This window comes from Plecotus auritus (genome assembly GCF_963455305.1).
Source record: "Plecotus auritus genome assembly, chromosome: 9".
NCBI classification, from domain to species: domain Eukaryota; kingdom Metazoa; phylum Chordata; class Mammalia; order Chiroptera; family Vespertilionidae; genus Plecotus; species Plecotus auritus.
In genome coordinates this window covers 81746180-81758550 of record NC_137783.1, presented here as the reverse complement: position 1 = coordinate 81758550, position 12371 = coordinate 81746180, and the positions used below count along the sequence as shown (strand labels likewise).

General features: G+C 39.5%; 1 protein-coding gene across 1 annotated transcript in view; it reads right to left on the bottom strand.

The window, feature by feature from the left end:
• The window catches only part of ATM (ATM serine/threonine kinase), a 158200-nt gene that overhangs the window by 22057 nt on the left and 123772 nt on the right, over window positions 1–12371 (bottom strand). The window contains exons 43-52 of the mRNA XM_080641742.1: window positions 12037–12185; window positions 10560–10664; window positions 8095–8214; window positions 7283–7517; window positions 6226–6393; window positions 5054–5167; window positions 3942–4162; window positions 2150–2357; window positions 922–1035; window positions 418–576 (exon numbers count right to left, since the gene is read on the bottom strand). Coding sequence (XP_080497868.1) covers window positions 418–576; window positions 922–1035; window positions 2150–2357; window positions 3942–4162; window positions 5054–5167; window positions 6226–6393; window positions 7283–7517; window positions 8095–8214; window positions 10560–10664; window positions 12037–12185 — 1593 coding nt within the window. The remainder of the gene's footprint in view (window positions 1–417; window positions 577–921; window positions 1036–2149; window positions 2358–3941; window positions 4163–5053; window positions 5168–6225; window positions 6394–7282; window positions 7518–8094; window positions 8215–10559; window positions 10665–12036; window positions 12186–12371) is intronic.

Genomic DNA, 12371 nt, shown 5'->3' with positions numbered 1-12371 from the left:
CATGCCCTTGACCGGAATCGAACCCAGGACCCTTCAGTCCGCAGGCCGACGCTCTATCCACTGAGCCAAACCGGTTTCGGCATCCCTCAGATTTAAACAAAACAGTTCCCTTATGAATGAAATACATAAAAGATATAATAATCTCAAGAGTAAGTGGTGTGGGTGCCTTTCAAAATCTAGTTTTTATTTGCTCATTGCTGTGAGGAAAAAATGTAAAATATTACTGGTATCTCCTATGCTTTGAGAAATATTCAGAAATTTTGAACCAATTTTAAGTGGCATCATAATAACAAAGGATTTACAAATTGAATCTAGTCACAACACACATTCTTAGAATTCCTGGGATTTAAGAAAAGAATATTCTGGGAAAATACGAATATCACAATTCAAAAAGTTATATATGTTTAATCCAAATACCTCATCAAGCTGAGAGCTCTGTTTAGGTGCATTTTTAGTTATTCTACTCCTTCTTGCTGCCTCTGATTTTGTCAAAGATTCATCTTTGTTCGCATTTGCTAAGGCCAATATAATAAACAAAGTATGATGGGGGTGATCCATTGAAATTCTAGAGATGAGCTGTCACAAATGAAGAACTATTAGTTTTATGCAAACAAACAAAAAAGTAGAAAATCCACAATGCTTTTCATTTTGCTTAACACTGAGATATGTGTTACTGTACTAGATACCGCAGTGGGTGAAGTGTGTGTGAGAGACAGAGGTACATGAGGATAAGAGAGAGAAACTGAGTAATGTATGTGCAGTGAGAGGAGACAAAAGGAAATCTTTGTTCTTGCCCTTAGCACAATAAATAGAGGACTAAAATTTTTTGTGTTTCCATTTCTTAGAATGGAACAGCAATACATACTTGATATAGTATATGATAATATAAAAGCAATTGTTTTGATTTTCAGGTTTACTTACATTATTGAGGACTTCATGAAATCCTAGGCCTCCCATCATCTTGGTCCCCATTCTAGCAGCCAGTTGGTACATAAGAGGCAAAAACTTATATGATGGAATCTTCATTCCATCTCTCTATGATTAAAAAAAATACAAAATTAAGAAACAATGCATTTCAAATAGTCTCACATCTAAGTAAATAAATTATTTTAAGGTAATGCTCTTCAACTAGCACAACCTAGTGGTTGTTAATAAAACTTCACTACAGTTTTTCCTTATCATTTATCTTATCTGACAGTCTTTCTGATTGGCATTCTAGATTGATCCATCGTATTTGATCCTAAATTAAATTGTATTGAGAATTGAAATATTTGGCACTGCTTATATTCCAGTGAACCCAAGGAGGACGACTGTGGATCTGAGGACCATGGCGATCTGGACTCCTGAGCAGTCAGAGTATAATAAAATGGGATATTATTATCCCCTAGATGCTAAAAGTAACAGGTTTGTGCACTAATAACTGAGATTGGTTGTGTCCATTATGAGTATTACCATTCTTTTCATCCAGCAGAATCATTTTACTTTTAAGCTTCAAATTAACTGTTCCCCCCCCCCACCCAAAATGTATATACACTTTAACAGCCAAGAGCTCAATTTTGAAAATGAAATTTATTTTAACTTTTGGGGTGTCCCCTGAAAATGTATATACACTTTAACAGCTGAGAGCACAATTCTGAAAATGAAATTTATTTTAATAAACACTGCCTGTATAATTATTCAAAGTGTGTGTACATATTTTTTGGGACACCCTATATATAATTAACATAACTTTAATGTTAGGTGTCATCAATAAAATCTAAGATTTTTAAATAAAAACTTATGAAATACTGCTGCCTTGATGCTTTATTAAAAATTGTTTTCTATTTACAAAAGAATTCTAGAAAAGCATAAAGTAGGCAAAGAAATCTACCTGTGGCCTCATCATTTTTAATTGCTTTCCAAATCCCCCAACCTAGTATTCTGGGTACATTCCTGTGGTTATTGCAAAGAAATAGAAAAATACTGACCTAAATTCTCTCATCTCCATACAAAATTGCATCATTAGAGCTAATTAAGTACACCTGTGCATACTTGAACCTATGTGTACTATGAGCACAGAGCCACGTGCTAGGGATACAAAGTATACATAATCCCTGATGCTAAGCTTTTCAAGCACATGGTAGAATATCAGGTTGAAAAGACAACTTGCCTTCATCATACCATTGACTTCAGAAACTCCAGAATTTTCAAGCCAGAGGGAACAAAGACGAAATATCCACATATCATGCCCTTCTCCACTTAATAGGCAACTGATGTAATTTTCAACAGCTTTACATAAGAAACGTTTCCGATCCTCTTTCAGTGCACGGAGTGCACATTCATCCAGCTCCAGCTCTCGCTGAACCTTTACTGTGTATCTTGCATTGAATAATTAAAGTAAAACACAAAAGCCATCAAATGTACAGAACTGCAAAATCATACATGATATACAACATAAATGAAAAATCAGAAAAGGCAAAATTCTAAGGGTTATAAAGGAAACAAACTTACTTTTTGTCTTAAAGTTTGTGCAATTCAAAAGCTATCATAGCTAACCAAAAACAGAGTGGACTCTACCTAAGGTATTTAGTTTACTTTACTCTCTACTTACATTAAAATATACAGACCAAAGGCAAGTTGGAATAAAAGATTTAATTACATCAAAATAGGTAATCTTTTGTATTTAATTTCAACACCTCTCTCTTTTTATTTATAACTAGAGGCCCGGTGCATGAAAATCGTGCATGGGTAGGGTCCCTAGGCCTGGCTGGCGATCAGGGCTGATCTGCGGGGTGACCAGCGGAGAGATCAGGGGCCCCCGCTGGCATCCACCTTGGCTGGCCTGGCGCTGCCAGCAGGGGCCCCTTGATTGCCCCGGTGGTCGCCCCGCAGAGGGAGGTGACCAGCGGGGTGACCAGGGAGCCCCTGCTGGCACCTGCCTTGGCTGGCCTAGCGCTGCCTGCTCGCTGGCCCTGCCCCCCACCTCCACCACTGATCAGGGCCTGTGGGCTGGGGGCAGCTCCTGTGTTGAGCGTCTGCCCCCTGGTGGTCAGTGTGTGTCACAGCAACCGGTCGTTCTGCCAGTTGTTCTGCCGTTTGGTCGATTTGCATATTAGGGTTTTATTATATAGGACTAGAGGCCTGGTGCATGAAGTTTGTGCATGGAGGATGCCTATGTCCCTCAGCCCAGCCTGCACCCTCTCCAATCTGGGACCCCTCGAGGGATGTTGGACATCCCTCTCACAATCCAGGACTGCTGGCTCCCAGCCGCTCACCTGCCTGCCTGCCTGACTGCCCCTAACCGCTTCTGCCTGCCAGACTGATCACCCCCTAACCACTCTCCTGCCAGCCTGATCAACGCCTAACTGCTCCCCTGCCAACCTGTTTTCCCCTAACTGCCCTCCCCTGCCGGCCTGGTCACCCCTACCTGCCCTCCCCTGCCAGCCTGGTCACCACTAAATGTCCTCCCCTGCAGGCCTGGTCCCCCCCAACTGCCCTCCCCTGCAAGCCTGGTCACCCCCAACTGCCCTCCCCTGAAGGCCTGGTTGCCCCCAACTGCCCTCCCTGCAGGCCTGATAGCCCCCAACTTCCCTCTTTTGCCAGCCTGGTCACCCCTAATGGCACTCCCCTGCAGGCCTGATCGCCCCCAACTGCCCTCCCTTGCAGGCCTGGTCCCTCCCAACTGCCCTCCCCTGCAGGCCTGATCACCCACAATTGCCCTCCCCTGCAGGCTATCTTGTGTCCACATGGGGGCGGCCATCTTGTGTGTTGGAGTGATGGTCAATTTGCATATTACTCTTTTATTTGATAGGATACCAACAAACCAAAACAGCAAAACAAAAAGCTAACACCCATATACTCTATCATGAGCTTAGAACCAGAAGATGAATTCTGTGTATCTGTATACCTATAGTCACTATATACCCGTTTATCTTGTCACTTGTAGACACCTCGTTAGTTACCTGTCATTTGTCTGAATATTATGTTCCCTAAGAAGGCCCACTTCCTCTTTGGCCCTTTTCAGGAGAGCTTGTTTGTTTTCAAATTCTGATGATTTCATGTAGTTTTCAATCCTCTGGTACTGAGTATCTGAGAACCGTGCTAATGAGAGAAATGCCTTCATTTGTCCATTTCTGAGCTCATCACTGCTTTCTCCTTCATAATTTCCAGCAACTTCCACTGCCTTCAAGAAAACACAATCCATTTATATTACATTTACAGGTACTAAAGGCATCTCGAGAATCACACAGGTCAAAGAAATACCTACGCTAAAGTTTAACTTGTTTATGTACCAGCTAAATCGTAAGAACTACACTACTTTCTTGACTTTTCAAAACAACTCTGATAGTTATAATTAAACTAAAGCAGTAAGAGGGAGAAACAGGAAGGTTGAAAGGGGCTGGAGTACAGAAGTACAGTACTAGTTGCTGGGTGGTTGGACTACTAGTGCAAATGAATAGCACAGGCTGACTTGCATATTCCTTAATCAGCTAGTTTTGTACATAAATAAATGGAGAAATTATCAGAAACAACTTGTTGAAAGAGTGGGTGCTGGTGGGAGGAAAAGGAAGACATATTTGAGCTTACTTTAAAAATATGTTCCATCTTGGGAGAAAAAGGAGACATATAATACTTTCAACAATAAAGAATTTAAATTTTTTTTATTGATTTCAGAGAGGAAGGGAGAGGGATAGAGAGATAGAAACATCAATGATGAGAGAGAATCATTGATTGGCTGCCTCCTGCACACCCCCCTACTGGGGATCGAGCCCGCAGCCCAGGCATGTGCCCTTGGCTGGAATCGAACCTGGGAACCATCAGTCCACAGGATGACGCTCTATCCACTGAGCCAAACGAGCTAGGGCAAGAATTTAAATTTTTTTAAAAACGCTCCTTCTTTTGCAATATTCTATTCCATTCTGCCCTACAGTTACATAGAGCTACAGAAGTAATAATAATATATAATACATAGAAATCATACTTTATTTGCTTTTGAAATAAATTTGGCCTTGACGAAAAGATCAAGTTTTATTCATGCTAAACAACTGTCTTAATGGTTGTAAGAAAACCTTACCTTTTCTAGATAGGTCTGCATGATGACTGCAGGATTTTCTAAGCAAGTTTCTGCTAACCAGTTGCCACAAACCCTCAGACATTCTGTGTATATAAGTTTTAGGTTGGGATCATCCTGCATATAAAAAGCAAAATCTTAAAATCTTAAAAGTATTATCAGAACTATACAAAAATATCTTCCACTTAGGGAAAAAAAGCAGGTTAACAATGTTTCTCTTTATCTGCTTTCACCACACAACTATTTTAATAATCCAAGTATGTAAGTTTATGAAATATTCACCCTCTACTTTTTATTATTACTATTATTGGACTAACTTACAATTATTGAGTACTTGTATATGCCAGGAACTTTCTAAGGCCTTTATGTATATTTACTCATTTAATCCTATGAAATGAGTATTATTATCCTTAATTTGCAGAGTAGAAACTAAAATTGAGGCACAAAGAAGGTAGGTAACTCCAGGCAGCCTTACTCCAGGGCCCATATTATTAAACAAAGTTTAAACATCATATCATATTGGCTCCCAGTACTCTGGCATAATAATGAATCTTCTAATACTGGAAGATGCCGTACAAATGCTCAATACCAGAAGTGCAGTAAGTTGATATTCACTAATCAGATGCATGTCAGAAGGACATTATTGTGACCACACCCTTTAACACGTCATGATTCCTACAAATGCCTCTACTTTTGTCCATTGTGTGCTGGAAATAAAGCTTTAGAGCAGCCAAATCTTCATAACTAATAGGAAATGGTAGATAAAACATTAACATTATATTTTCAAAGTATGTGGATTGACAACCTAATTATTCCAACTTGCTTATTTTAAAACTTTTGTTCTCTCAAGCATTTTTCTCTTAGTTATTTGTTATTTCAAATATATAGTAACTTCATGTTTGTTTCCCACATGCCATTCCTAAATCTTATAGGAAAAGGCATTGCAATAAATCAAATAAATCTATAAGATAGACTGATACAATTACTTCAAGTAGGAAAAATACTTTTTCAACCCTTTTACAAATATTAATTTTTCAGACTTCTTTTTACAATTTCTTACTCATAGCAGTAATTTCAAGGTTTTAAAAACTGTGAATTTATTAGTAATATTTAAAGCACAGTAATTTTTTTAATAACAGTAAAATATTAATTCAGCCAATAAAAAAGGAGTGAACCTCTGAACAACTGGCATCCAACTTCTTGATCATTTGCTTGAGAATACTCAGGGCAAGGCTCTGCTCCTGCTTTGCCCAGAATACTTGCGCTTCCTCCAGCTGCCATGCAGAAACTCCACAACTAGTTGAATTATATTGTTTAATTTGGAATATTGCCCTTTCAGGGAGCTGAAATGAAAAGAACATATGGAAGTAAATACTTTCACTATTATTCCTACTAGGATTCATTGAGTTCTTGACTATTTGTCAGAACTGTCCTAGGTACATCTCCACCTGCCTTTCCCAGCCCTCACATCTGCCTGTTTTTCTCACATACATGTATGTGTGGCTATACACAGTACATAAAATCATTAAATTGGTAGGTACCTTCTCATTTTATAAATAGGAAATTGAGGCTTAGAGAAGGTGAGTACCTTGATCAAGGCTTGAAATCAGGTCTAATTCCAAAATGGAAACTTTAGCTTAAACAATTATGCTATACTATATATATATATATATATATATTTTTTTTTTTTAAATATATTTCTATTGATTTCAGAGAGAAAGGGAGTGGGAGAGTGAGCTAGAAATATCAATGATGAGAGAGAATCACTGATTGGCTGCCTCTTGCATGCCCACAACTGGGGATCCAGCCCACAACCCGGGAATGTGCCCTAACCAGGAATCGAACTGTGACCTCCTGGTTCATAGGTCAATGCTCAAGCACTGAGCCACGCCAGCCGGGTGCGATACACTAAAGTGATTTCTGCCTCTCAATGACATTGCTTTCTATTTTCTTTCTTTTTTTAAATATATTTTATTGATTTTTTAGAGAGAGGAAGGGAGCGTTAGAAACATCGATGAGAGAGAAACATCAATCAGCTGCCTTCTGCACACCTCCTACTGGGGATGTGCCCGCAACCAAGGTACATGCCCTTGACCGGAATCGAACCTGGGACCCTTGAGTCCGCAGGCCAACGCTCTATCCACTGAGCCAAACTGGTCAGGGCACTTTCTATTTTCTAGGTAATAAAAAACCAGTCAAGAGGTGAGATGACATAGTTTTAAATTCAATTACCTGGGTGTTCTTGAAAGTTCGGGCTAGTACGGAGAGTTCCACAAGGTGCTTGGTGAGAATGTCCTTAAAACATTCCCTTTGGGAGTTCTCCATTTCCTTTTCCATCAAGAGCTCCAGGATGACTGTGCGCAGAGCCATGACAGGCTCCTGAAAACTAAAATCACTGTCTTTGAGAAGCTGGGAGTGCTTCCGCCACTTAATGTATACTTCAGAGGGTTGCTTTTCCGTGACTGACCTGAAAGCAAAATCAGAGAATGTAAGCAAGAGAAATGGGAAAAATGTGCTATAATGCAAGGTCTAAATTTAAGATATAATACAAAGGAGTTTATTACAGTAACAGGAATGGAACTTCTAAATAATCCAAAATAAGGATCTAAGTTTAGAAAACTACAAAATGGTCCAGCAAACAAGAGAATGGGCCCCATTTTTAGGAGCTTTTGTATATACTCTGCTTTGCTATGAAGCATAGCAGAGTATATACAAAATGATACCAATGTCAATACAGTGCTACACAGAATGGAGAATAATATGCTATAGCAAAAAACATGAGGAAACACTTCTACCTTGGGTAGAAAAGAGAAAACTCTGTAAAGAGGAAAGCATATAATACTAAATTTTAAAAACTTGAATTTTTACATTTAATATTTTTGAAATATTTATCTTAATAAGAGTACAGTTCACTGACTAGACTAATCAATTTACAACTTGATGAAAGGAAAGAAATAAACCTACTGCTGGTCTCTATTTTTTAAAGTCACAGATGGAAAAAAAAAAAGCCACTGTTGAGGCATAGAGTCATACGAGTCACATACCTTGAGAAAAGCTCCCCAATGCTTTCAAGCTCTCCAATGGCCTGTAATCTGCTAAGTGTGGGGTAGAGTGAATATACAGACTCCAGGCTGCCCCTACACAACTCTTCTACTTCTTTTACTCTAGTGGCAGAACAGACAAGACAATTACAAAACTAGGAAGATGTTTTCAGGAAGATAAAAGTTCTCATCCTAGGCTTCAATTTTTATCTAATAACTACAGACCTGGTGCACGAAATTCGTGCATGGGGTGGAGGGGTGTCCCTCAGCCCTGCCTGCACCCTCTCCAATCTGAGACATCCCTCTCACAATCCAGGACTGCTGGCTCCCAACTGCTCGCCTGCCTGCCTGCTTGATTGCCCCTAACTGCCTGCTTCTGCCTGCCAGCCTGATCATCCCCTAACCACTCCCCTGCCAGCCTGATCAATGCCTAACTGATCCCCTGCCGACCCGATTGCCCCTAACTGCCCTCCCCTGCTGGCCTGTTAACCCCTAACTGCTCTCCCCTGCCAGCCTGATCAGCCCTAACCATCCTCCTTTGCAGGTTTGGTCTCCCCCAACTGCTTTCCCCTGGTGGCCTGGTCCCCCTGAACTGCCCTCCCCTGCAGGCCTGGTCCCCCCCAACTGCCCTCCCCTGCAGGCCTGGGTCCCCCCCTCCAACTGCCCTCCCCTGCAGGCCTGGTCCCCCCCAACTGTCCTACCCTACAGGCCTGGACCCCCCAACTGCCCTCCCCTGCAGGCCTGGTCACCCCCAACAGCCCTCCCCTGCAGGCCTGGTTGCCTCTAACTGCCCTCCCCTGCAGGCCTGGTTGCCTCTAACTGCCCTCCCCTGCAGGCCTGGGTCCCCCACCCAACTGCTCTACCCTGCAAGCCTGGGTCCTCCCCAACTGTCCTACCCTGCAGGCCTGGTCGCCCCCAACTGCCCTCCCCTGCAGGCCTGGTTGCCTCTAACTGCCTTCCCCTGCAGGCCTGGTCCCTCCCAACTGCCGTCCCCTGCAGGCCTGGTCACCCTCAACTGCCCTCCCCTGCAGGCCTGGTTGCCTCTAACTGCCTTCCCCATGCAGGCCTGGTTCCCCCCAACTGCCCATCCCTGCAGGCCTGGGTTCCTCCCAACTGTCCTACCCTGCAGGCCTGGTCGCCCCCAACTACCCTCCCTTGCAGGCCTGGTCTCCCCCAACTTCCCTCCCCTGCTGGCCTGATTGCTCACAACTGCCCTCCCCTGCTGGCCACCTTGTGGCGGTCATCTTGTTTCCACATGGGGGCAGCCATCGTCGACCACATGAGGGCAGCCATCTTGTGTGTTGGAGTGACGGTCAATTTGCATATTACTCTTTTATTAGATAGGATAATAATATTTACTAGCATTGGCCCAATGCAGTGAAAACAAAGTAAGTTTGTTTGAATCGTACAGACCTAGATCCAAATCTCAGTGCTTCCACATATGGCTAGAAAACTGGGCATTTACTAGTTTCCTCTGAATCTAAGCTTTTCTCCTCCAGAATTATTTTGAACATTAGACAATATATATTAAAAAAAGACCAAGTGTCTAGAACATAATAAGCACCTAAACTGTAACAATATTATTTCTGTAACAAAATACAGGATTTAATAGGTAACTAGCTATTGTTAAACAAAAAACAATGTTACACTTGTTTAGTCTGTAATAGTAAATACTTTAAGGTGCAAGGTCTCATTTGTGCCCCATAACAAGACTGAAGTATTGACTTTATTTTACAAACACTAAGACAGGTATATTCCATACAACTACTAAAGGAGATAAGATTAAAACTCCCAGTGAACTGGTCCAGAAAGAAAACAAGAGATGTGGCAATCAACAAATCTTTGAGAGTTCAGCATAAAAAAATTTGCCTTGGGGTCGCAAAGGGAATTTTTTCAAAGGAAAGGACATATTTGAACTACATAAACAAAGAAAAATGTATTACATAAGAAAAATAATGTAACAATTTATGTAAGCACCTAGCATCTGAGCATGCTTCTACATTTAAAACAAAAATAAGAGCACTGTAATATATATTTGACAAATGAGCATTAAAAGAATTCTCTAACATATAACATTGAAAAAACAAAGAATACTTTTTCAAGATACAGAAAATAATTAAGATAGGCCCACCCAAAATTCACATAACAACTTGCTTGCAGAAGATAAAACTCATCTGAGCACTCATTTTTCAGATGTGCAAAAGGTAGGAAACAGCTAAACCCTGGATGCTGTCCCCATCCCCCATCTGCATTGTTTGAGTTTCAACACTAATCCACATGAGTTTTTATTACACAGGGAACTTTTTTTGAGAGGAGGGCAGAAATGACAAAGAAACAACTTGACTATAGCTACCAAGCTCTTATCCCTTCACCAGTTCAAATCCTTACATTGAAATCATTTGTCAAGTTTTCAGAAAAGAAGCCATGACATTAAATGTTAAAATATAATAACTTTCTTTTTGTAATACCTGGCATATTTGAGACTTTCATAAAATGTGGAGAATTCTCTATCTCTCAGAGACTGCAAAGCATTGTACAATGATTCGTGGTAACTCGTTCCTTCTATTCCTTTGCTGTGAGATAATTTTAAAAATAAAAGAAAAAATACATTTAAAAACAGAATCTTAAGATATGCATGTATAAATAATTTCATCAAAAGACACAATTTTAAAACTAAAATTGAGATTTCTCCATTTAAAAAAGCATTTCTAGAAATTTCGGTTAAGAAATACAAAAAAATTGGTCATTTAAATTCTTTAAGCAGAAAAAATGTTTCTCATATACTGTGTGGGATTCTAAATATGCTATATTTTCACTCTTTTATTCATTAAACACCAACTATGTGCCAGGCACTAGGTACCAGGTTTAGATGCAAAGTCAGATCAGATTCATTTTCATGGAGTTTATGTTCCAGTTTGGAGAAGATGGACAATAAGTAAGAAAAATATCAGGTAGTGACAAGGGAGATGCAGAGAATTAAAAAAGAGTAACAAAACTGAATAACTGTTTTAGAATGGGTAGTCAAGAAAGGTGTCTCTGAGATGTGACATTATTAAACTAAAATCTGAATGACAAGAAGCCACACACATGGTAATGGGGAAAAGAAGATACATGTAAGGCCTTTAGGTAGAAACAGCTTGGCCTAATGAAAAAATAGAAAAGACCTTTGTGGCTGAAATAGAGCAGGCAAAAAAAGCACAGTATATGGTGCTTTTATAGAAGTAGGTAGGAACAAGCTTACAGACTATAATGTTTTAAAAATAATGAAAGTATATCTCTAATTTTATAGTAATGTAATAGTTTCAAATTGGAAAGAAATGCCCATTAGTAAAAAAAAAATTTTCTATGAAGTCATTTAAACATACAGTTAATATGATTTAATTTTTTGTTGTTTTACCTCATCAAGAGACTTTTTAACATAGATACAAAATCGCTTATTAATTAGATATTTGGCTTTTCATTCAGAAAATGAGGTGATCCTACAGATATCGTCCTGTGTTAGTAATTTAGCAGTGTTTTTTTTAAAAAAGTATTTCATAAATAAAGGTAAACAGTCTTTTTGTGACAGCACCTCCAGTCAATAAAAGTGCTATCTGATTAACTAAAATGTTTGCTGCAGGGAGTGGGGAGGGAAATAGATATAATTTTCTTTGGATTTATAAATATAAGTGAGAAGATTCTCATGAGAAAATACTTTTTATATTTCTATTTTCAAATATACTTGGAGGTGGGGGTAGAGTTACCCTAATGGAAAAGAGTGAAATTCAAGTCTAGGTACATCAACTGCTTATTGCTATCTTATTTAAGCATGTAGGCATATCTTCAGCTTGCAAGATCTCAAAAACATAAAAACAGAAATCCTGTTATATCCATAGAGCAATATTTTAAAAGTGTATTGTTTATAAACAGAGAAATGATGATTTAAAATGTCGGAGTTCTTCTTACTTAACAGAAATGCAGCGGTCCCACTGCATATTCCTCCATGCTGCTTGGTAATGAAGTTCCTGTAGTTCAGCACACCACTCTTTATTTTCATCATCTAATCCTTTTAAGTAGACAGAAAGAATATGACAAAGTCCCAAATTCTGCAAGGCCTGAGCAAGAGTTAAAAAAAAAAAGTAAGTAATCAAAGATAACAGAAAACTAGAGAAATAAACTATAACAATCAAACATGCAAAATAACTTTAAAAAAAGTTTAGTAGTGCACAATATTTCATTTAAAATTCCGAAGTAACAAAGTAAATGTTCCCCTCAAAACACAAAGAAAGAGCTCAAAGGAC